At 44.2% G+C, this 22082-nt stretch overlaps 1 protein-coding gene across 7 annotated transcripts in view; it reads left to right on the forward strand.

The window, feature by feature from the left end:
- Nucleotides 1-22082, forward strand: part of RAP1GAP (RAP1 GTPase activating protein) — a 1002066-nt gene that overhangs the window by 892709 nt on the left and 87275 nt on the right. For all 7 annotated transcript variants that reach the window (XM_085608997.1, XM_085609001.1, XM_085608999.1 and 4 more), the window contains 4 exons: nucleotides 999-1178; nucleotides 4740-4843; nucleotides 12352-12430; nucleotides 19082-19135. In XM_085608997.1, coding sequence (XP_085465123.1) covers nucleotides 999-1178; nucleotides 4740-4843; nucleotides 12352-12430; nucleotides 19082-19135 — 417 coding nt within the window. The remainder of the gene's footprint in view (nucleotides 1-998; nucleotides 1179-4739; nucleotides 4844-12351; nucleotides 12431-19081; nucleotides 19136-22082) is intronic.

Genomic DNA, 22082 nt, shown 5'->3' on the forward strand with positions numbered 1-22082 from the left:
TTTTCTAGTATCATCGCTTTCATGGTCTGGCATGACTGCGCAGCTGTCGCCAGACAATAAAGTGTAAATAACCAGGAGAGGGGCTTTGGCTCCACCACATGTTGAGAGCCAGGAGTATGCGTTTTGACTGGACAGAAGTTGTGTGCTTCCACAAAAAAGTGCTTGCCCTCCACACAGCTGTGATCATTTTACTTATTTATGCTTGAACCTTCTGGGGCACATGCATGACATTGTACAGCTATGAAAGTGTCTTGGGCAACTAGATCATTTATGGTGTTTGTCTTTCTCTGGCAGCAGCACAGATGGGAGGAGAGCAGCCATTAAATTACATTGATTTTCTAGGTCTGGCTTAACTGTGCAGCTGTTACCTGCCCTTTAAAATGACACCAATATTATTCTACAGTTCTTTGTTTCCACACAAATACATATCCATTTCCATACTATCTAAATGTGATGCTTCACATTAGCATACAACATTCCTTTAAAGCCAGACCTATTGGCATTGCCAATGCTTGTTTAAAATATAATTTTCATTAAAGATTGTACAGGGCAATCAGCACCAGGAAAGGAATTGAAGATAGACTAACAAAAGACTTGTCAACATAGAGTAGCAGATATCGACTGAAGTAAATACTAGAGCAATAGCTTCTTCCACTGGGACCACTCAACCTTTTTGGAGGAAATGCTATCCAAGCAAACAAGTCATAATGACTTAGTATTTTTGTTATTTTCATGGTTTTCTGGATGACTTATGTGTGTTTCAGATCTTTTCTGTTAATAAAACCATGTATTATGCTATTCTTCAACTGACTCCATGTATGGACAAGTGTGTTGTATTGTTGTTCTTCGATGCAAAATTTTAAATAAAGAGCTAAAAAAAAAAAAAAAAAACTAGTGGTGGTTTCAGACACAAGGTTAACACTTTTATCCAGGCAATCTATTTCTGAAAGCAAATAAAATGTCCTCTCGTTTAATGTCTCTCCCTGCTTGCTTCACAGGTCCTGGGCCGCGAGGGACCCTTTCCTCTCATTCTGCTGCCGCAGTTTGGAGGCTACTGGATCGAAGGAACAAACCATGAGCTGATAAGCCTCCAAGAAACACAGTCATCGTCAACCACGAAGATGAAGTTAGAATGCAACCACATGGCCAGAATATACCGGAAACATTTTCTGGGCAAGGTAAGGTGGGACTTTAAGATGATGTTGTGGGAGAGGGACTTCCAATGAGGAGCAGGAATTCAAGAGCAGGACATGACTGGGATTTCCTTGCATGACAGGATTTTCTGTACAAGGTGAGAGTTTCTGGCCAAACCATGGCAAGCCTTCCAAGATGGGATGACAAAGCACGGAAGAGACCTTTCACAGGGCAGGATTTAATGTGTAAGAGTTAAGTGGGGCTTTCAAGCAAAGCATACTAAGAATATATGCGCAAGACTATGCTGAGCTGGTAAAGCATGTTCGTGCTTTGTGTCCATTGAACATGCGTTGCCCAACGTGACTTTGACTCTCATTACAAGTGGCCTGAAAAATTCCGATATTTGCGGACTGTATCGCTGCACATATTGGAATTATTCATTTTGTGATAAATAGCAGGTCAAACCTGCTGATGTTTATCAGGGGAAAAACGCCTGTTATTTTACTGGAACATGTAGATTTTGCTCAAAAACCCACGTTATTACACAAAATCTGATGATAGGCAAAAAATATTGCACTTAATAAATACCAGACACCTCGGTGTCAGTTATTCGATGCAATAATTATCTCGCTGTGATAGGCAATCCTTTTTTTTTCTCTTTTTTTTAAAGTTTCTTTATTGGCATTTTCAATTTTTAACAATACAAGGCTCATGAAATAAGCATAATCAAGCAATTCCGATAAGCAAATATTAGAATAACCACAGAGCAGAATCCTGACCATAATTTCCCGGACAAGGTCCTTAATATTTAGTACTTTCCAATGTGCAGTGTGGGGTCACCCACCGTAGTTCAGGATGCCCAAATAATGTATCAGGTGTGCGAAATTCTACTTCAAAGATTTAAATCGAATTCCAATAACAAAAAAACTAAAGCGAATCCAAAATAATGACCCAACTGGGGCAAAGGAAAAGAAAACAAATGAAAGACCTTCAACAGAGGGGGAAACATATCATACATGTCCATATCGGCTTGTGGTGGGGGATATTAATATGAAAAAGTTGTAACTTAGAGCAAGCGGGTTAACACACAGGGACGAGGTCCATAGCTTCAAATAACGTTGCCTCCTCCAGGCGACAAAAGATCAGTAAGCTCTCTCTCGCCCGACAGTTGGACGTACTGCACCATCAGAGCCTCAAGTCTTCTCAAAAAAGCAATAGGTGATGTAATCTAAATCGCCACTGGATGTGTACTTGTGTCTGATTCGGGGCCCGACCCCCTCTCCCTCGCCTCCCGTCCCTCTGGATTCCCCCAGGTCGCCAGCACTTCCCTCCATTGTCCTGCTATGAGGAGCTTCCTCATACCCTTAGACTCCTCCCAGCTGAGTGTTCTACCCTCCGCTCCACCCCACACAACCACATCTCTATACCAGGTCACAAACTGAGGTCCCCTGGTAGATTTCCATTCCATTGCAATACGGCGTTTCACCAGCCCCAGTGCTATGTGCTAGGCGATCCTTAATGTGAACATTAATGTGCATTTATGTATGTTAATGTGACTTAAATGTGTACAACTCGATTTCCTGGGCAAAGCCTGCCCAAGCAAGTCTGGGGAACATCTGCAGCTTAATAAGAGCTTGTATGAGGCATATATTACTTTACTAGCAGATTTAATCTCTTTTACACTTGAAATAACCCTACGTAGCCCAAGTCAGTAGTGGCCACAAATGATATAACCAAGCCCCAAAATTACCCATTGCAGTAGGTGGTGATGAGGCTTCGTCCATATTCACATTCCAAAGTTTCAAGTGATTTTAGAGACTATAGTTACAATCACCAGCATGCATTATGATTTTGAAAGAAAAAAATATGGTTAAAGGTTCTGTTTTAGGACCGAGTCAGCTGATACGTGGTGCCCATTTTCAGACAAAAGGGGCCGTCTGGTCAAATGGCAGTGACAGGAAATTCACCATATCTCAGAAACCTCCCTGTATGTTGGTGCTTCTGCTAGCTCACCAGACCCTTCAAAGGAATTGAATGGGCTTGGATCCTAAAATCACCTCCACATCTCGAGAAGACTTTGGTACATGCAGCGATGTACAAGTTGCTGAACCTCTTTCCGTCTTGCCTGAAATGTTGCCATGACCCAATGTGGTGCAGTGTTGGCAGAAGGAAGAAGTGCTTGTGATTTAAAGTCCACTTGGGCTACAGCTGGAGCCTGATATTTTTCTGGCTGTGTCCCGCCCAAAGGCCTTTGGTCAAATCACACATCAGCTTCTAGAGTGGGGTAGCCAGTCAGCGAGTAACACTGCAGGTGCCTTTGAAGGTGACTGAGAGCATGCAGAAGATAATGTCTAGACTCAAATGTCCACCTGAATCATTAAAACCTGCAACGATACCAGTACATAAACACAGTCAAACAGTGAAGGAGGCTGTGTGGTGACTTATCGAGGAATGGATAAAAGGAGACCACCATGAAAGGTCCCTGGGTCCGTACAGCAAAAAGCAAGGGAACAGCAGATTATTTTTCAGAAGCACTTATGGATAAAGATGACCTGGGATGTGACAAAGCAAAGATGTAAACCATAGAAAAATTAATGAGCATAAAAACAACATGGAAGGAAGAGCGGCGGTGTGCATAGAGTAGAGGTTCATGAAGAGTGGAAGTGAATAGATCATGTGTAGAGATTTGGGATTCATTGTGAGTAGGAAGTGGATGTTGGCATGGGAAAGGTGCATACAGAGGCGAGTGGGGTGGAAAGTATAGATGTTTATAGAACTGATTAGTTCCATATAGAAAATAGATGTGGGAGTGCAAATATAGTGGATGTGCAGAGAAAGTGGATATGCAGAGAGAATCGATGTGCAGAACGAACAGTGGTACACGAGAGATGGGGCAAGGAGCACGTAGAGCGGGCCAAAGTTTGGAGATAAACTGAACACACCACAAAAATTAACCCAATAGAACCCATAGAAAACTCCGCTAAAGGCGATCTTTAACAAAGAAATATGTATGGATCTGGCTAGCATAAGCTTTGGCCCCCAAATTAAGAGAGATTTTTCATAATATCTCATTTAGGAGCTGCAAAGCGCTTCCTCGTGTAGGTAATTCAGCAATCAATGCTCAGGAACAGATGCATTGTGGGTTGTAGAGTGACTTTACAGATTTCACATCTTGGGCATCATTACAAGTGCAAACTTTGAAGGTATCTCAAGCTAGTATCTCTGTTACCAGCTCCCATCAGAAATTACAAGGTCCATGAAAACAAGAAAGGCCTCGCATATGTCCCCAGGAGATTTCGGCTGCTTTCAGCAGCTAAAATCTCCAGGGAAAACTGACAGGGCGAATGTGATATTACTGGTGGAATCGGCCCCAGAATAAAGGATTCTCCTGGTAGGCCCTCATTTCTCGGGCCATTCTCACAGTTGAACCCATAACCCCATTAACTCTACAATACTGGAATGAACGGGACACCTGGTATTTTTAACTCTGGGGTGTACGATATGAATACCCCCTGCCTGGGGCACTCATGATAAGGTCTAATTTGTTAGTAGGAGCACTAGGATCTCCCCAGTAATGTTCTATGTAATGTGTCTTCTTTCTACAGGAACACTTTAACTACTATTGCATGGATGCAGCTTTGGGCCACCTGGTCTTCTCGATGAAGTATGATGTCATCGGGGACCAAGAACATCTGCGGCTTCTGCTAAGGTAATTGACCCACACACGTCTGTGGCTCAACCTGTAAGAGCAAGCGGCTGAGTCTCGACACTTTGTAGAGCCCCACAGCTGCACTGGACCATCTGAGAAGTTTAGAGATTTGGCTAACAAGAGACAGATCGTTAAATTAGTGGGCCTGCGCGTGAACTCTAAGCATTACCAAATGTTTAATAAGAAGATTTATTAATTTTTTTACTGATCTATTTATTTATTTATATAAACAAAATGTAACATTTTGATCTGAATATTTGGACAAAAGTACAATTAAATGGTACACACGACTGTAAGCAGAATGGGCAAATTAGATATGCTAGCCTTGTTCAAGTCAGGAAATCAGTTGAAAGAAATAGGCAAATAGGAGTCTAAATGCAAAACAATAGAAAACATAGAAGATACAGATAATGGAGCAAGAGGCGTCCTTTTAGTTATCATCCATGTATTTGGCATATACATGGTAACATGTAATTCTGCTAAGTGTCACACATCTCGGGTTAAATTCATGCATTTGGGGAATTTACTTCCCCACGTTCACGCAAGGTGCCAAAATGTTCACAAAAATGAGCTGAGGCTGCTCACATCAGACATGTTGTGTGCCATTTGGCAGGTTGCATATTTTCCACCACTGAGAGCCTCTACATATCGTGACTTGCCATTGGTGAACCATCAAGCCAATCAGGGGTCTTCTTACAGCTAGGTTTCTGGCCAGCTCTCGAGTGAGTGCATAAGATCCTGATTGGATATGAAGCCTCGTGACCACTTCATCTTGGGACTATGATTGACTGGACCTTGATCCTTGACTAACAGAGCATGCTGCAAACAAGGTACCACAGGTTCCGAGTGAGCACCGTAATGAGGCAGACCGCTCATCTCGGGAGGTCAGAGAGCAGTGAGACTTTCTCATAGGTCAAATCTTCCCATACACCCTTCTGACAAATTTGCAGGAAATATTTCAAAAGAAATATCTACCAACCTACGTTTGATCTTGCAAAGTTTCATGCAGAATGATCAAGATAAAAAGACGATTTGCTGAGATGTCCCAAAATGGGTGTTTTTCATTCATATTACATTGTAACAGATTCACCAACTGTGAATTCCAAAATCTTAAAACCAGATCAGCACCAAGCTTGCTGTTCTTGCAGATACAGAGCTCAAATCAACAAAGTTATTTTTATGATTTGATATGAATCAATCCGGCAACTTGTCGGGGCATCTCCGTAACTAATATTAATGGACAGACATCGAAGGCTGGCTTTTGAACGAGTTTATGAATTAGAATTAGAATCCAAACTCAAAGCCTCTCATTACAAGTCGCCTCTTAATTCTGATGGGGTCGGCAGCAGGACTTACAGGCCCTATTGCAAAGATTAGCTTTTCACTTTCACACATAGATTTCGCCTGCTGTAATTAGCCATATTTCTGTGTGGATGTCCTGTGAAAAATGGGGAATTACCAGGGCAATCAGATGCAGAATTAAAGAGCTAGCTAACCATAGATAGCCTTAACCAGGACATGTTGGCGCTCCTTAGGTTTTGGAGCAGAACAATAATAATTACATCCCAACTAATCTTTGTTAAGCGGATTTTTTTGGGTTGGTTGGATGCTGATTTTAGTCTTCGACCAAAATACCAGTTAACGGTTTTTTATTTTTTTTGTGGTTTTTATAATTATACATTTTGAAAGCTACCTAGATTCGCCATGTACATCTGCCTTTAGTACCTGGCAGGAGTGGCCTGCAATCACGCCCTGTGGGCCTTCAACACAATGCAAGGCATTCATCCACGTCCTTTGTCCACTACCCATGCCACCAATACAGCTGGGCACAGCCTTCACCATGTGTAGAGGGTAATGCACCAGGGCATGGTCTTGGTCTTTGTATTGTTTCTGCCAAGTACCCCTAAGTCCATGGGGTTGATGTGTGCTCTATTCTCTCTGCCCGTAGATGCTGCCTCTCTTAGACTTGTTTCCTATCTTCTGCCAAAATGCCTGCTGGGTGTAGCTTTTGGCCATGCCCGGTGTGCTGCTATGGGAGAAGTTATATGTGCAGTGTGTGTCCTTTGGCTTTGTCCTGAACTAAGTCCGCTGCCCCCAGACCATGCAGGATATGGCCTTTGCCAGTGTGCAGTAGACACTGAGTGCAGGACATGACTTCGGCCATGTCTGTGCCCAGACCCTATGCGCCCTAAATCCAGTGAGCCTAGTTGAAGGCTGTGCTCAGTGGACTCTAGACTTGGTACCAGAAGGTGCACCCCTCACATTCACAGAGTCCGTTGGACATGCCCAGGGGGCTGTCGTTGCAAGCCCCATCCTGTGACCCTTCCCCTTACTCTCACAGCATGCTTGTTTAGTCATGTTCATTGGGTACTGGGTGCAAGCACCACCAAAGATAGGCTCTGAAATACTTCCTTCAGTATTACCTCATCTCAGCTGTGGACACTGGTTCACCCAAGAAAGGAGTCACCTAAAACTGCCACCTATGTTAGCATTGGTTCTATACCTTCAGCAATTCACCACAAGGCAGCACTTTACAAAACACATACATAAATAAAGCGTGGCCTTTGGATTCTCACCTTAGACGATGGCTTGCACCAAACCCTAATGTTCCCAGAATCTAATGGGCATGTCCAAATGTTGTGCACCATGGGCACCAGGCACTGAGCATGCTCCCTTTTCTCCATGCCCCAGAAAACACATGGCACACCTTTCTGAAATGCCCAGCACAATCTGGGGAAAGGCGGAAAGGTGTGCCTCTGTGTTCTGGTGCATGCAGGAAAAGGAGCATGCTCTGCGCCTTGACCATCCGTGCCGAGTCCCCCGTCCCTAATGCCACTGGATGTGACTGAAGCCTGTGCTGAACAGGCCCCTGGTGAAGTCCTTGCTTGTCCCCATGCTCTCTGGTTCCTCTTGGCCTGGTGATGTCCTTGTCAAGGAGGTATCGGTGCAGGGCATGGCCTTCAGCCACACCATAGACCCAGTCTCACTGCCCCCAGAATCTACAGTACAAGCTCTTCAAACATGTCCAGCATGAGTGTAAGCTGTTGACTTCGGCCTCTCTCTGAACCAAGTCCCCTCATTCCAGTCGAAATGTTTTTCTTGTCATCCTAAGGGTAGAAAGAGATTTACAACCATCTGATAAAGATGTAAATGAACTAGTACATAAATAGTACAAAATTGGACCAAGCTTTACCTCCATGCTAGGTGTCAGGTAGTTTTCTCTAACAGTATTATATGTGTTAGAGAAGAAATGTTCTTGTGGAAGTATGCCAATTCCATCACCGGACCAATGTACAATACCTAACCTTGCCACAATTGGCAATAATGCATTGGCATTGAAATAGACTGGATATTTGAGGCTGATTTCATGGGACAGACACGACCAAGCCAGAGGATAAGTGGTTAATTTTAGAGAAGGAATTTCAAAATCTGTAATAAAACCTACACATGTGAACAAGAATATTAAATAATTCAGCAAACGACATGCCTTGATTGAGTTTGAATAACCCTGCAATATTAATTCCACTACATCAAACAGGTTATATTCAATGTCTACAAAAAGGCTTAAGTCCACATAATGCCTTGTTATCAAAGTAAGGCACAGGATTGAAAATGCATTGCTTGTGTTGAAACAGGAGCCCAGTTTAATGTGAAGAATCAATCAAACCAGCTGCTGCTTTACTCAATTAACGTATGTTGAACTTATTTCTGTATGATTGCCCAAGGCGACAGTGTTCCGCATCACAGCATGTACTTATGAGTGCAGTTTTCAGTAATGCTATGGTTAGCACGGTGGTATACATTTTCAAACACCACGTGCTGTGCTCCGATATATGTAACATACAGATTTTTTTTCTCAATAAACCTCTTTTGCCTTTCAACACTGATGACCATGAAGCAGCAGTAAACCTATTAACGTGTCTGGGGCCGCGTAGGGAAGGGCAGCCCGGGGGTTGGAGGATGGCAGTGCAGGGGGGAATTAAAAAAGAAAATATTTACCTGCATTCTAAAGCGTTCGGTGCTCCTCTGCCCTCTGCTCCTCGACTCCCGGCATGCCACAGGGTCCCCTAAGCCAATCCAGATGCTGCTCTCGTGGTGGTTTTACCCAGCATGAAAGCAGCGCCATGATTGGTGTGATCACCCTAGTTGGGCCCTCACTAAGGGTCTATGACCCTCTCCTTGTTCTCCACCCAGCTATAACGCACAGCTCAGGAGGAGAGATCGAAGTGCGCATGATTGTTTGGCCTGCCGTTCGCAAACACTCCTGCGCACTTAAAGCAGTGCCACAACTCCTCCTTCTGCGGCTGTGTCGATGTGCCGGAATGGACGGTCCGCCCCGCCCCGGGCTCAGCTGCAGTATGTAAGGGAGAAGGGAGGAAAAATACAATCATAGTAACCTTTGTTATTAGAATTTTATTTTGAATTTTTCGTTGGTCGAAAGCGGTGGGGCAACGCTTCTCCACCTTAGTCGAGGAGCTGCCGCTGGGTACTCTATTAGTACAGCTTCTCGCTCTCCAACAGGCATCAACTCGCATAGACTCAAGCAGATATCAGTGGCATGAAGGGCACCATAATGATCGATTCTTGATGTTGTTATTTTTATGCTAAGTATAGACTCTCTTAGAGTACTGTCATACCAATCACAACATCAAAAGTGTGAAAGCGACTCTCATCTCCACAAGAAATTGTTGACAAGTAAACATCAATCTACTAAAAGATTTATTCGCTCATAAATCTAAGTGTTGAGAACTTATCTTAAACATACTCTTACCAAGACCGTGTTTTATCTCGCCAATACCTCCAAAGATGCTGAGCTCCTGGAATGGAACACCAACATTAAATGTAAATCCAGTATTTGTAAAGCGTGAACAATTGCCCGATCAAGGCGCTGGGGGCCGTCAGGAAGATTAAGCGACCTATTGCCCAGAGTCACATTGTGCTAAGCTGACCTGCCGCCGGTGCCGGGGATCGAGCCGTGAGCCCCTGTGCTCCGGAGTCAGACGCCCTGGCCGCATTCACTTAGGTGGTTTCACACCACATCTCATGGCAAATGTAAGTCAATGGGATTTATCATCAACAATAACCTATCCTTCAGAACCCACATAACCAAAAGAAGACTATCCTTTTTTTGCAGAATACAGGTCCGAGGCTATCAGCGGTGCTCCCCTCGTCATGAGGTAGAGGTCCTCCAGGTCCTCTACCGGGCTGAGGAGGTCACGGCCACTGGACTGTGTCAGCTCCAGTCCGGCAAAGTTCAGCTCAGGCTGACAGGCACCTGCGCATGTATAGAGCCTGGATGCCTGACCTGAACCTAAAGAGTGTCTGTCAGGTTGGCTTTTGCTCAGCCTGACAGACACTCTTCATGTCTGCCAAAAGGTGGGGGACGAGGCCCCGCTGCCGTCAAGGACAGGCTGTTGCTGTTTCCTACCCAACCTCACAAACTCACAAAATGACTTTACACCATCCAGAACGTAGTAGCCCGACTGGTCTTTAACCTCCCATACCAGTCTCACACCACTCCACACCCGAGGGAATTACACTGACCCCGCCACATAACCGCACACAAAACAAGCTTCTCACTCACACATATAAAGCACTACACAACATAGGCCCCACCTACCTGAACAGCCATCCTGACACCTCCGCTCAGCCGGACTCTCACTAGAGCACATCTCACTTATTCAGAAAAGCAGATCAAGAGGTCAGGCCTTCTCGTACATCACCCCTAAAGTGTGGGACGACCCCCCACCACATTAGAGCCACATCTCTCTTTGAATTCCGCAAGAAGCTGGAGACCTGGCTCTTTGAATAAGCCACCTCGAGGCTAGCACAAACACCTGCAAAGCACTAGGATACATCATGGGTGATAGTGCGCTACAGAAGTCCACATAATGTAACTTGACATCCTTGTCAAGGAGAAGCCAATTGTGGGGTTGGTGGAATCGCTCGCCCTCTAGAGCTTCCTTAGTGGCTCTCAGGTGTAGCTATCGCTTGATCATCATTCACTTCCCCATTAAACGTGAAAAAGGAGATCCGGAGTCATACCAAATTTTCTGATCTGTAAGAAAACTCGCCTTGTTGGCTTAGAATGGAGTGCTCAGACTCCCCAGCCACCCCCCCCCCCCCCCAAAGATCTCACTCATCACAAAATATTTGGTAGTTGCACCTTTCAGCTTGAAAATAGACAAGTGTTGAAACCGAGTATTTTGAAATCTGCAGCCATGCCAGCGTCCACAAATAGATTTATGCCCTAGTAGACAGCATAATGTTCATGTCTGAACAGTGCACACCATACAAAGTGAGCTGTTCATTGGCACCTAAATAACAGGCGCTGCTACAAGTCAGTGACACTCGTTTTGTCAGCTTCTGAAAGATCAGCACTCTCAAATGTCCCTGGGTAACTTATCAAAGTTCTCAAATGTCCCTGGGTAACTCATCCAGTACAGATTTTGTCTTTACATACGGGGACTTTTAGTCCTCCTTTTTTTCTAACGAAATCGTTCGAACTACAAGTCCCAGAATGCAATGGTAGCTCTTCGGGGTGATGATCTGAGTCAGGAGGGCGCATACTCCTTTGGAGAAGGCTGACGGACCAGGCCATCTCACTAGCATTGAATAAAAATAGGCCTGGTCACAGAGAACTCCATTGCCTGATACCGGGATAGCTTGTTAACATTACACTATTAGAGGAAGATTCACACCACGACAGCAACATCCTAGCTACAGTCCCTTTGCCATTTGATGTGTCCCTTTGTAGCTTGTGATGTGTGCCTCCGCCAGAAAGAAGTGCGTTTTTTGGCTTGCTTATCATGCCAACTTTGAAGGCGAACATAGTACTTAAATAGAGCAGAGCAAACAAAGTCTGAAAATTAATAGTAATTAGAAAACTTGCCGGCAGTGTTTAGCTTTGATTGAGACATAAATGCATTAAATGCAACACATTTCTCAAAGTATTTCTTTAAAGAAATGGTTCGAAAGGAACAAGTGCGGTAAGCAGACGTTTGCCAGGCGGCATGAGCCCACTTCTCAGATAATCTGTGTGGTCGCCATGTCTGCCTTTGTTCATAAAATGGAGGACACTCTTCTAAAACAAATACCATCATTAGACATTATCAAACGTCTCTTGGAAAATTGTCAACAAGGCCGCGCTTCTCTCCTTCCTGTTACACAAACTAACAGCTCTTAAATTAAATAGCCGTTTTACAGAAGCATAATGTTACATTAGTAAAACACGTCACCCTGATTAAAACATAACTGTCTTCCACTAAACACAACGCTGGACCTGTTGGCTTTGCCAGCGCTTGTTTTCCATTTATATCCATAGAGGGGTTGATGAGTGGCGCGGTTCCTCAGCCCAGGGAAATGGGAGTGTGGGGAAGGGGGAGGGGTGGAGGGGTGGAGGGGGGTAATTATCTCTGATGTGTCAGTTCTGACTGAGCTTCGAGTGATCGTGAGGCGCAGCCCCCGGAAAAGCTCCTCATTGTCTTCATCTTGTCTTTTCATTTCAGAACAAGATGCAAAACCTATCACGACGTCATCCCCATATCGTGCCTGACCGAGTTCCCCAACGTTGTTCAAATGGCAAAGGTATGTACAAGTTCTAAAAGCTATCATGCAGCATGCTTTTTATATAGCGCATGCGCATGCCTCTTAGTCTTAGCGATTTTTGTTAGAGAGCGTTTGTGGGTACTAATATAGTCTGTTTTGGCTCCGAACTGGGGGTGAAGGGCCTGACATATCGATTAAAACAACGTGAGAGTCGTGTATGTGTTGGGCTGTCTATGACGAGTATATTGCATTGGGGCGAAGTCGTTTGTGGCTCGCAGAAGGGCCAGATCAATGAATTATGTTAGAAGCAATTTAGCAATTTCGAAACTATGGGTACTTACCTGTAATGCTATGGGGAATTGGGGCATTCTAAATGAAGCCCGCGGGGCTTATTTACAAGCCCCTTGCGCCGCCGGTACTTTCATTTTTTCCCTTACTAAAAGTGACGTACCGGCGGCGCAAAGGGCTTGTAAATAAGCCCCCACCTCCTTGGAACATCGAGCCCAAAATGAGGAGAGCATTCATGTGGCTTCTGCCGGGCACCCGTCCGCTTACCTCGTTCACAAAGAGGGAAAAACAAAGCATTGACATGTGAACTAAAAAAGGAGAGAGAAAAAGAAACCCATTTAGTAAAAAAAAAGGGTGGGAGCACACTGCCTCACATCTCAGCACTCAGTTCACCCAATGCATCATGGTAAATGCAGTGCATGATAAAAATTTTTGTAAATGGCTGGTCAGTACAAAGTGAAACCAGAAAACCTGTATTAATCACAGCTTCCCCGATTAACCAAAGTGTGTGATCTTAGACTGGTGCACAGGGTCTAAGAGCCAAGACACACCCTTGGCTCGGCTCGTCCTGTGAATTTGAAGTTGAAAACAAATAAGTGGCAGGGCCCAAGATATTCCTCAGGAGGCCAGTGCAGCCTGCACATCCTACGGTCCGTGCCAGAGCACCAAACCCCAGTCAGGGCCGGCTTTAGCACTGGTGGCACCCTGTGCGACAAACATTTTTGGCGCCCCCACACCCTATGACCACCTCCTTGGATTCTCTTACTACCACCGGGCATAAGTGTCCCTTCTCTCTACAATCATGTTATTGCTAAACACAGTGCCCCCCCCTGAGGTTGTCGCCCCTCCACAGGTCAGCGCCCAGTGCAGCCGCACCAGTCGCACTGCCCTAAAGCCGGCCCTGACACCAGTACCAATGCCACCTACTAACCAATACACTCCTATAAAAACCATTTCAGATAAAACAGGTGACCCAAAGGTGTAAGAAGGGCATGGGCAAGCTGGTCTTCATTTTTTTAATTTTATTTATTTTTTACTTTTATCATATATTGAATTCTTAAACACAATCCTCATGCACTCTTTTAAAAATGGACAGACAGCATCACCATATGGTGGACTGTCATAAACATACACTGGTGTTAAGAAATAGGTTCCAGTGCAGATCATCGGCAAACACCAGCACAAATTATGCACTGCAGTTACACCATAGTGCAAATATGTACTTGTGATGTCTAGCACAGGCTTGTACTGGAAAGGTACTCTTCGAGTACAAGCGATGATGCATGTACATAGTTTAAAACGTTTTCAAGTCTGTATATGTGCTGTTTGTGTCTGCATCAAGGAGGTGTACATTTTTAGCATAAATTCCTATCTACAGATGTTAACCATACCAAGTTTTGTGCTGGAAAGTAAATCCCAATTCTACATTTTGCACCAGTTGGCATCACTTTTGTGAGACACGCTAACTCCAGCTGTTAGGAACCATGGTCCTATGTGCTGCAGTCTGACTGCCAACTAGTAAAAGAATATCTCAACCTGACGCAAGTCAGGAACTACATGTGATCATTTAGACAGAGAATGAGGTGCATTACCGGAGTTATGCTCTTGTAGTTCCATCATAAGGAATTATTGCAACCCCGGGCTAAGAGGTACAGGAGATTCTCAGTGAAGGCATGACATACGGGTCCTTCATTTCAATATAAGGGTGCTTAGACCGACAACCAGAGCTCGAAGGGACACAGGATATTCGGACTGAGTTACATTAATAAAGATGTATGTGGGTCCCCATGCTGCGGCATCTGTGATCACGAGGGGTTCCTGGTATTGCAAAAGTTGAGCAAGGTTCAGATCATTAATGAGATGCAATGTCGGAGCTGTCTATGTGTGTGAGGGTAAAACGCCCAATGGGGGAGGGTGCTGCTTCGAGTTCGGCAGTTTAATATCAGGTGACTGGATGGTCGACAAGAAATGGTAATGGGATTATAGATTCATGCTATTGAAAATTACTTCTGGAATATTAAATAAATCTTGCAGTGCTGCACACAATTTTTATTTTCCACAAACATTCAGAGTAAACGTTGAACATTATAAGCTGATTTTGAAGTTTAAATGCAAATGACACTTTGTGCTCTAAACTCATCTATAAGTTCAAAACCTTTAAACGTATGTGTTTCATAAGAACATTTGTAAATATATTCCTTTGCAACAACATGTAAAAAGTAATTTATGCATTTTTTTATTTTTTATACTTTTAAAATATTGGGGTTGTTTGTTGAATTTATGCAAATAACCTGAGTACTTTTTTGACAAATAAATCTACATTTTGTATGTATTTTTGGATGAACCGAACTTTACTAGCTCTGATCTCATTGCAAGGGCAGCAGTACCTTTACTACATACTGTAAACAACTGTAAAAATATATAATAGAGATGCAATCTTTTTTACACAGATGTGCAGTTGATTGGTGTTAGACCTGCCTGCCTTAGGGTGGTCTTCCCCCAAATCTTTTCCATACTCCTTTTGCTGCATTCGTTTTTGCTGGCGTTGGGACTCCGTGCACTTTATCACTGCTAACCAATACTAAAGTGCTTGTGCTCCCTCGTTTAAAAATGATAAAATCAGCTTACACCCAATTGAGATTTTTAATTTTCTTGTAAGTCCCTTGTACTACATGTACCTATGACCTGGAAATTGAATGCTTCTAGTGGCCTGCACCACGGATTGTACCACCCATTTAAGTAGCCTTTAAAACCTGTCTGAGGCCTGCCATTGCAGCCTGTATAAGCAGTTTCAAACTGCCATTCAACATGGCAAAATGAACCCTTTCCAGGCCTAAACCTCCCGATTTAATACATCTAAGTCACCCCTATTGTAGGCCTGAAACAGCCCATAGGACTGGGTGCAGTGTATTCAAAAAGTTGGACATGTACTTTTAAGTGTTACATGTCCTGGTAGTGAAAACATCCTAAATGTGTCTTTCATTACTGTGAGGCCTACCTCTCCCATAGGATAACATTGGTTTATCTCATTACATCTGACAAGTGATAACTTTCAATTGAGAACAGGTAGGAAAGTAGAGTTTGGTCTCTAAAGAATTGTAATTTAAAACCAACCTTAATGGTGAAGTTTGATTTTAAGTCACAATTCTTGAAAATGCCACTTTAAAAATAACATTTTCTTGTCCTAACCATTTGGTGCATGCAGCCTGTATCTTGGGTCACATGACTAGGTATAGCTTGCAGATGGTCTTTGTGTATTACTCTCAAACAGTGAGACAAAGGGGGAAAAGGTGTTGGCAGGATGGGCCATCTCTGTGAAGATGAAGGGGTAGAGCTGTCACCTTCCACACTTGCCCATCACCAAGGCTCTGCCACAGTACACTCCCACTGGGTTTCACACTTTTCTTTTGTGCCCCCAGACGTCCTGGGACCAAGGCAGGGAGTCAGGAAATTCCAGACACCTCTAGGGGGAGGACGCTAGAAGCTTCTCTCACTTCAAGTGGGAAAGAGGTATAAATAATGGGTGCTCAGACCCCACTCTTCAGATCACTTCTGGACCTGTGTACTCTACTAGGAAGATGTACTGACCAGCTGTGAAGTCTGCCCTGATGACCTGCTTGCTGACCAAGGACTGCTTTGCTGCCCCAGGCCTACTGTTGTCCTGGACTCTTCTGCTAGAGTGAAATGCCCTGCTAAATCTAGCTTGCCTTTGTGGACCTAGAACTCCAGCAAATCTCCATGGGTCAGTTGGCTGCCCCCCTGTTTAAGCCATAGGGACATTACAGGCTTCTTCAACACATCTCCTTGCATCTTGATGCATCGTCATGCAGCCCATCATTGACTTCGGCCCAGTATGACGCAGCTCGTCCTCAACGTCGATGCATCTCAGCGCAAGTCCTCGCAAGTTCCAGCAGCTTCTACAATGCATGCGCAGCCTGACGTCGACCCCGATCCGGCTCGTTCAATCGCAGCGCAAGTCTCCTCAAGTCCTCCCGCCTTGCAGGACCTCGAATGGCAGCTCTTCATCGATGGTCACCGACTCCATCGCTGGGCAACGTATCTCAACACCAGACCTTATATTGCAGCTGTTCGTCGACTGTTCCTCAACACTGGCCCTTGGACGGCATTTCGATGCCCAGACCCACAAGTTACTGTTCAGCAGACTGAACTCAGTCGTGTAGCCAGCCTGCGCGCCATCAAGGTCAGCCTGACCTTATGACTTGGGCCTGGTCTACCATGACAAGATAGCCGTGGTTGGTGCCTTTTCCTTTTTAGCACTAGTTTTTCCCAAAACCTTTGAAACTGCATATCTCTTGTTCTACTTTTTGGATTTTGGTCTCAAATAATTGATGAAATTTTACTCTCCTTCCTTAAATTGGTTTGGGATTTTTTTGTGTTAAATTTGAGCTTTATTACTGTTTGTGTGCTGCATAAATACTTTACCAATTGCCTCTAAGTTAAGACTGACTGCTTTGTGCGGAGCTACCAGAGGGTTAAGCATAGGTTATGTTTGCTTGTGTTTCATCCTGACAAGAATTGTGGTTCCTGCTTGAGCAGGGTGTTACCCCCCTCGACCAGTAACCCAATTTCCTACAATACGTTAATGGTAATAGATGATGCATGTGAAGAGAAGGGTCTTAAGAAGCTTACAGCACGTTAGCAGTCCTGTGGCTAGTCTTATGTATTCTGGCAACTGGTTCCAGGTTTTGGTGCAACACAGGATAGAGCTAACCTGATAGTCTTACATTCTTTTTTGTTGAAGGAATTTCAGAATGAGTCAAGCATTGCTTCCGGTGTTGCAGGATCTTTTCACTATAGACTATTTTATTTTTCAAGTAGGACAGTAATCACGCAATAGTGCTTTACATGGGATACATAGTGTCATAAAGGCAATCTTAACCTCCAATCCCTGCTAGTGTAGGTCTTGAGTTAAGAGAGTGACGTGGTTGAGTGATGTGGTCTGGCCTCTGGTGCCATAGATTAGGTGAACAGCCGAATTAAGATTAGATTTGTGGTAAACAATGGTTTCAGAGTACTATGCCTGTAAATATTTACAGAATCATGGGCTGGAACACACTCAAGTCTTTATCACTGACAGACAGACTCCATCTGGTTCGAAGATACATTTATTACAGGATTCATTTGAATATTGGCAATAGGTGGTGGTTTGCTGTCCATCAGTCCTTTCATTTTATAAACCAGTTTCCGGTCACTCAGCACCAGGAAGCTACATCATCAGTGCACGTCATAATAAGTCTCCCATAACATAAAATACAATGAAGAATGCTACATGTGTTATACGTGTGGTTGAGTTTCTCAGCTCTTGAATCTGAAGTTTGACAGGCAGGGGATTTATTGAGTATAGAGGAGGAACAATTCTGTTTTTATTGGTTGCATTTTAGCTAGAATATGGTCATCCTCTCTTCTAAGGCCAGTACGTTGGACTTCAATTTTTCAATAACAGCAAAATCTGCCACTGTAAGGTACATGTTACAAAGTTATTTATAGCCATTTAGTAAGCAATCCAAACTTTTCTAAAAACTCACGGCTTATAGAACTTTAATGAAAGCTGGCTTTGTTCATTAAAAGTTATAAGTACTTTTTATAACTTTTGAGCAAATAATTCCAACCCTTTCCGAACACCGACATAATGTTTATAAACTTTAAAAAAATGTTTTTTTATGACAAATGTATAAATACCTCAGCAAACCACACCGTCCGTTTAAAAAAGGTTATTAAACGTATTTAGAAGTTTCAGAAATGTTTTGAAAAAGGTTGTCAGCGTTCTTGAAAGGAAAGGAAAAATGTCACCTACCTAATGTCGTACAATTAAACTAGCCTGTAGAATTCAGTCACAACTTTCTAACAAGAGGCGAGGAGGACAAGCAGATCCGTATTCCTGAAGCAGGGTGAATATGAGACAAAGAAAACATATAAAAAATATCTCTTAGGGAGGTTTGAAAAAGTTGCAATTGTCGAAAAGTTGTTTAGGGTTCAGTTTCACCTCTTTGTAAAAGAAAAGCTTCACCTTTCATGATATAATTTCTGACAACGGGATACCAATGCCTGAAAGGACACACTGTCGAGCAAAATGCAGACAGTATATTTTTTATTTCTGTGCTGGAAATTGGACTCACTCCTACTAAATGTTAGAGAATAATGTTGATGGGCTGCAATTGTACTGTGCGAAAATCCCAGTATGGTAGTGCTAGGGTTTGTCACGCTAAAGCTACAGCAAGAAGCATCCGTAGGGCTGTGAGTGCATGTTGGTCAAGTGCCCAGTATGGCAGCCAAGATCCAAGTTCTTCCCAAACGCATGATCTCAGAAACCCACACAGTTCAAAATTTCTTAATAAGAAATGATGGTACAACCTACACTTTTCCTTGTTTTTCTGTTCTCAGCTGGTGTGTGAAGACGTGAACGTGGACCGGTTTTACCCAGTCTTGTATCCTAAGGTAAGCAGCTGCCAGCTGTGTCCTTCCCGATGCTCCAAAATGTAGAAAGGAGAAGAAAAGTGACATCTGAGCAGGTAATTTAGGAAAGGTGGAGAGGGGTTGAGTGGGAGAGGGTAGTTTGGAAGCCGAGAGATGGCCAAAAGAACGGGGAGAATGGGAGAAATCCTTATAAAAGAAAAACACTATTCCGGTTGATTTCATTATCATGTATAATTGATGCATTTTGAAAATGTAATTTGTTAATAATTTGCCATATGGGCTCTTTATTGTCAGGATCTGATATATCTGAAACTGAGACAAATTAAACTCTAAGGAATGCGTACCTGGCCAAGGACCTTTATAGGCTAGTGTTTCTGAGGAGGGCGAACATGATAAAAATAGAAAATTCACATATACCTTATCATGGTTTGGAAATGTTCAACTGCAGAGTTATATTTAGAAGGGACAGAGCAGGTACTATATATAGGAATGACCTTCGATGGGCATAGCTTAAAAAAGCTACTGTCAACACTTCCTGTATTCATGCACAGTCTTTATTGCCTGTTGGTAGTTTTAAAAGTAACTTTCACACAATAAGAGATTGACAAGCCTCGGTAGAAATATATGACCCTCCACAACACACATTGTGCTTCAACACCACAATTTATATTTTGGAAGCTGAAGTAAAAACAGTGGAGGGTGTTTTTTAAAGAGAGGCAAAGAGAACCTAAGAAGGCAGAAATACTGAATGTACAGGCCATAGTTTGATGGGGCAGATTTGAAAAAAAGACAGTGAGAATCAAAGGAGGGTGCAGAACATCTATTTCAGGGAGCAATCCAGTGAATGATGTCACAGTAGGTCTCAAAACCAAAGAAGACATAATCAAACAAAAGAACAGTCTGGAATGCCTTTTTGGGGATTTGTTAGAGATGGACGACAGGGTAAAGAGAATTTTTTTTCACACTGCACTAGATGGCCCCTTTAAGATCAAAAGGATCTTGGAGACATGTAAGACATGTTGGGGAAGATAATAATAATAATACTGATATTTGTAGAGCGCGAACAGCTACCTCACGAGGAGGTGTCCCGGCGCTATAGACCGCTGGGGAACCCGTCCTGGCTATCCCTGTGAGATGGTCCCTTTCTGGGTATCTCCAAGGTGAAACCAGGCATCCCCAGCATCTGTGAGGGGCCGTTGTAGAGATAAGGCAAGCTTAATGCCCAGAGTTGCCGAGTGTGTTCCTGGTTAGAGTAGGTACCGAGGCGAGAATTATCGAGTCAGTTTTGACCCTGGTCCACGACCCTGCCGCGTCGGGAATTGAACCCTGGTCCCTGGCCAATTCTCTGCTTAAGGGACTGCCACCTCTAACCAGTGAGCCACACCTCTCCTATCTCAGATCTTGAGGCAGATACCCCATTGACCATGTATCGGTTCAGATATATGAACTCCTATCTGGTGTGGGTGGGGGGCACATACAAAAGTATTCTGTTCAGAGCTTAGAATATTTCACATAGACTGCGGAGTAGAAGTTCAGCTACGCTGCCAAGGTCCACAGTAAAGTTAACAATCCACCCCAGCCTGTAGGTTGTGCCCACGCGTCCATAAGGTGTGTTAAGGCCTAGTAAAAATTGCATTTGGTGCAAGGGGCTAAGCCCTCTCTCACATTTCACAGGACACTTGGAGTTAAGGTATAAATACAATCAATTGCTCCAAAACATGAATCTTGTTATCATCACATCCCTCCTACAGGAACCAACAGTTGAACTACGGGCTTTGGCTAATTATCACCCGATGTCTAACCTTACTTTTCCCTGCAGGACCACTATAAGGAAGGTTATAAGACAACTCCACTAATGTGTGGAACGGAATCATATCCTTCACAACCATCAATCTGATTTATGACCTTAGAGGGGCAACAATCAGTTCTGATCTGCAGCAGAGAAAACCTTCCCCTTGTGGGTGAGACAAGAAGTCGATCATCATGCTCCTCAGGATGTCAGCAGGCTACAACACCGTTGACCATACTGTATTTTTGAGGAGGCTTGAGTAACGGGACAATATATTGACTTCTGCCTTGGAACAGATCACATCCTTACTATCAAACAGGCCCGGCTCCAGGAATTCTTATTTGGGTGGGCCAAGGATGCATTCGGGTGGGCCACTGCGGGCCCGATTTGTCACTTATATGTCTAGCTAGGCCTGCTTCCGGGCCCTCCTTTATCTCTCCTTAGTCGTACAAGGGCCCAGTAAAACGCATTCTTTTCTTTCTAAATGTTAACACTCTCAAAAAGTGTTTTTTATCCATGTAATGTCCTTCTGATGGGAAGAGGAGGTTTCTGGGGTGGGAGTTTCAGGCAAGTGACACTTCTCAGCCTCTCCCTATTGACCTCCTCCTCGGATTCCCTCACTGCCACCTTCCACCAGCACCCCTCATCTCTCCATAGCCCACCCCATTGACCTCCTCCGCGGATTCTGTCACGGCCAGCCTCCACCAACTCCCCTCATTTCTCTGTAACCCCCATTGACCTCCTCCTCGGATTCCCTCACTTCCACCCTCCACCAACACCCCTCATCTCTCCATAGCCCCCCCATTGACCTCCTCTGCGAATTCCATCACTGCCAGCCTCCACCAGCGCCCCTCATCTTTCCGTAGCCCCCCAAATTGACCTCCTCCTCGGATTCTGAAACTGCCACCCTCCACCAGCACCCCTCATCTCTCCGTAGTCCCCCGCCCCCACATTGATCTCCTTCGCGGATTCTGTCACTGCCACCCTCCACCAGCGCCTCTCATCTCCCCGTAGCCCCCCCATTGACCTCGTTCTCGGACTCCCTCACTACCACCCTCTACCAGTGGCCCTCATCTCTCCGTAGCCCCCCTATTAACCTCCTACTCAGACTCCCTCACTACCACCCTCCTCCACTGCCCCTCATCTCTCTGTAGCCCCTCCCCCTATTGACCTCCTCCT

This window comes from Triturus cristatus, chromosome 1_2, assembly GCF_964204655.1.
Source record: "Triturus cristatus chromosome 1_2, aTriCri1.1, whole genome shotgun sequence".
Classification (NCBI taxonomy): Eukaryota; Metazoa; Chordata; class Amphibia; order Caudata; family Salamandridae; genus Triturus; species Triturus cristatus.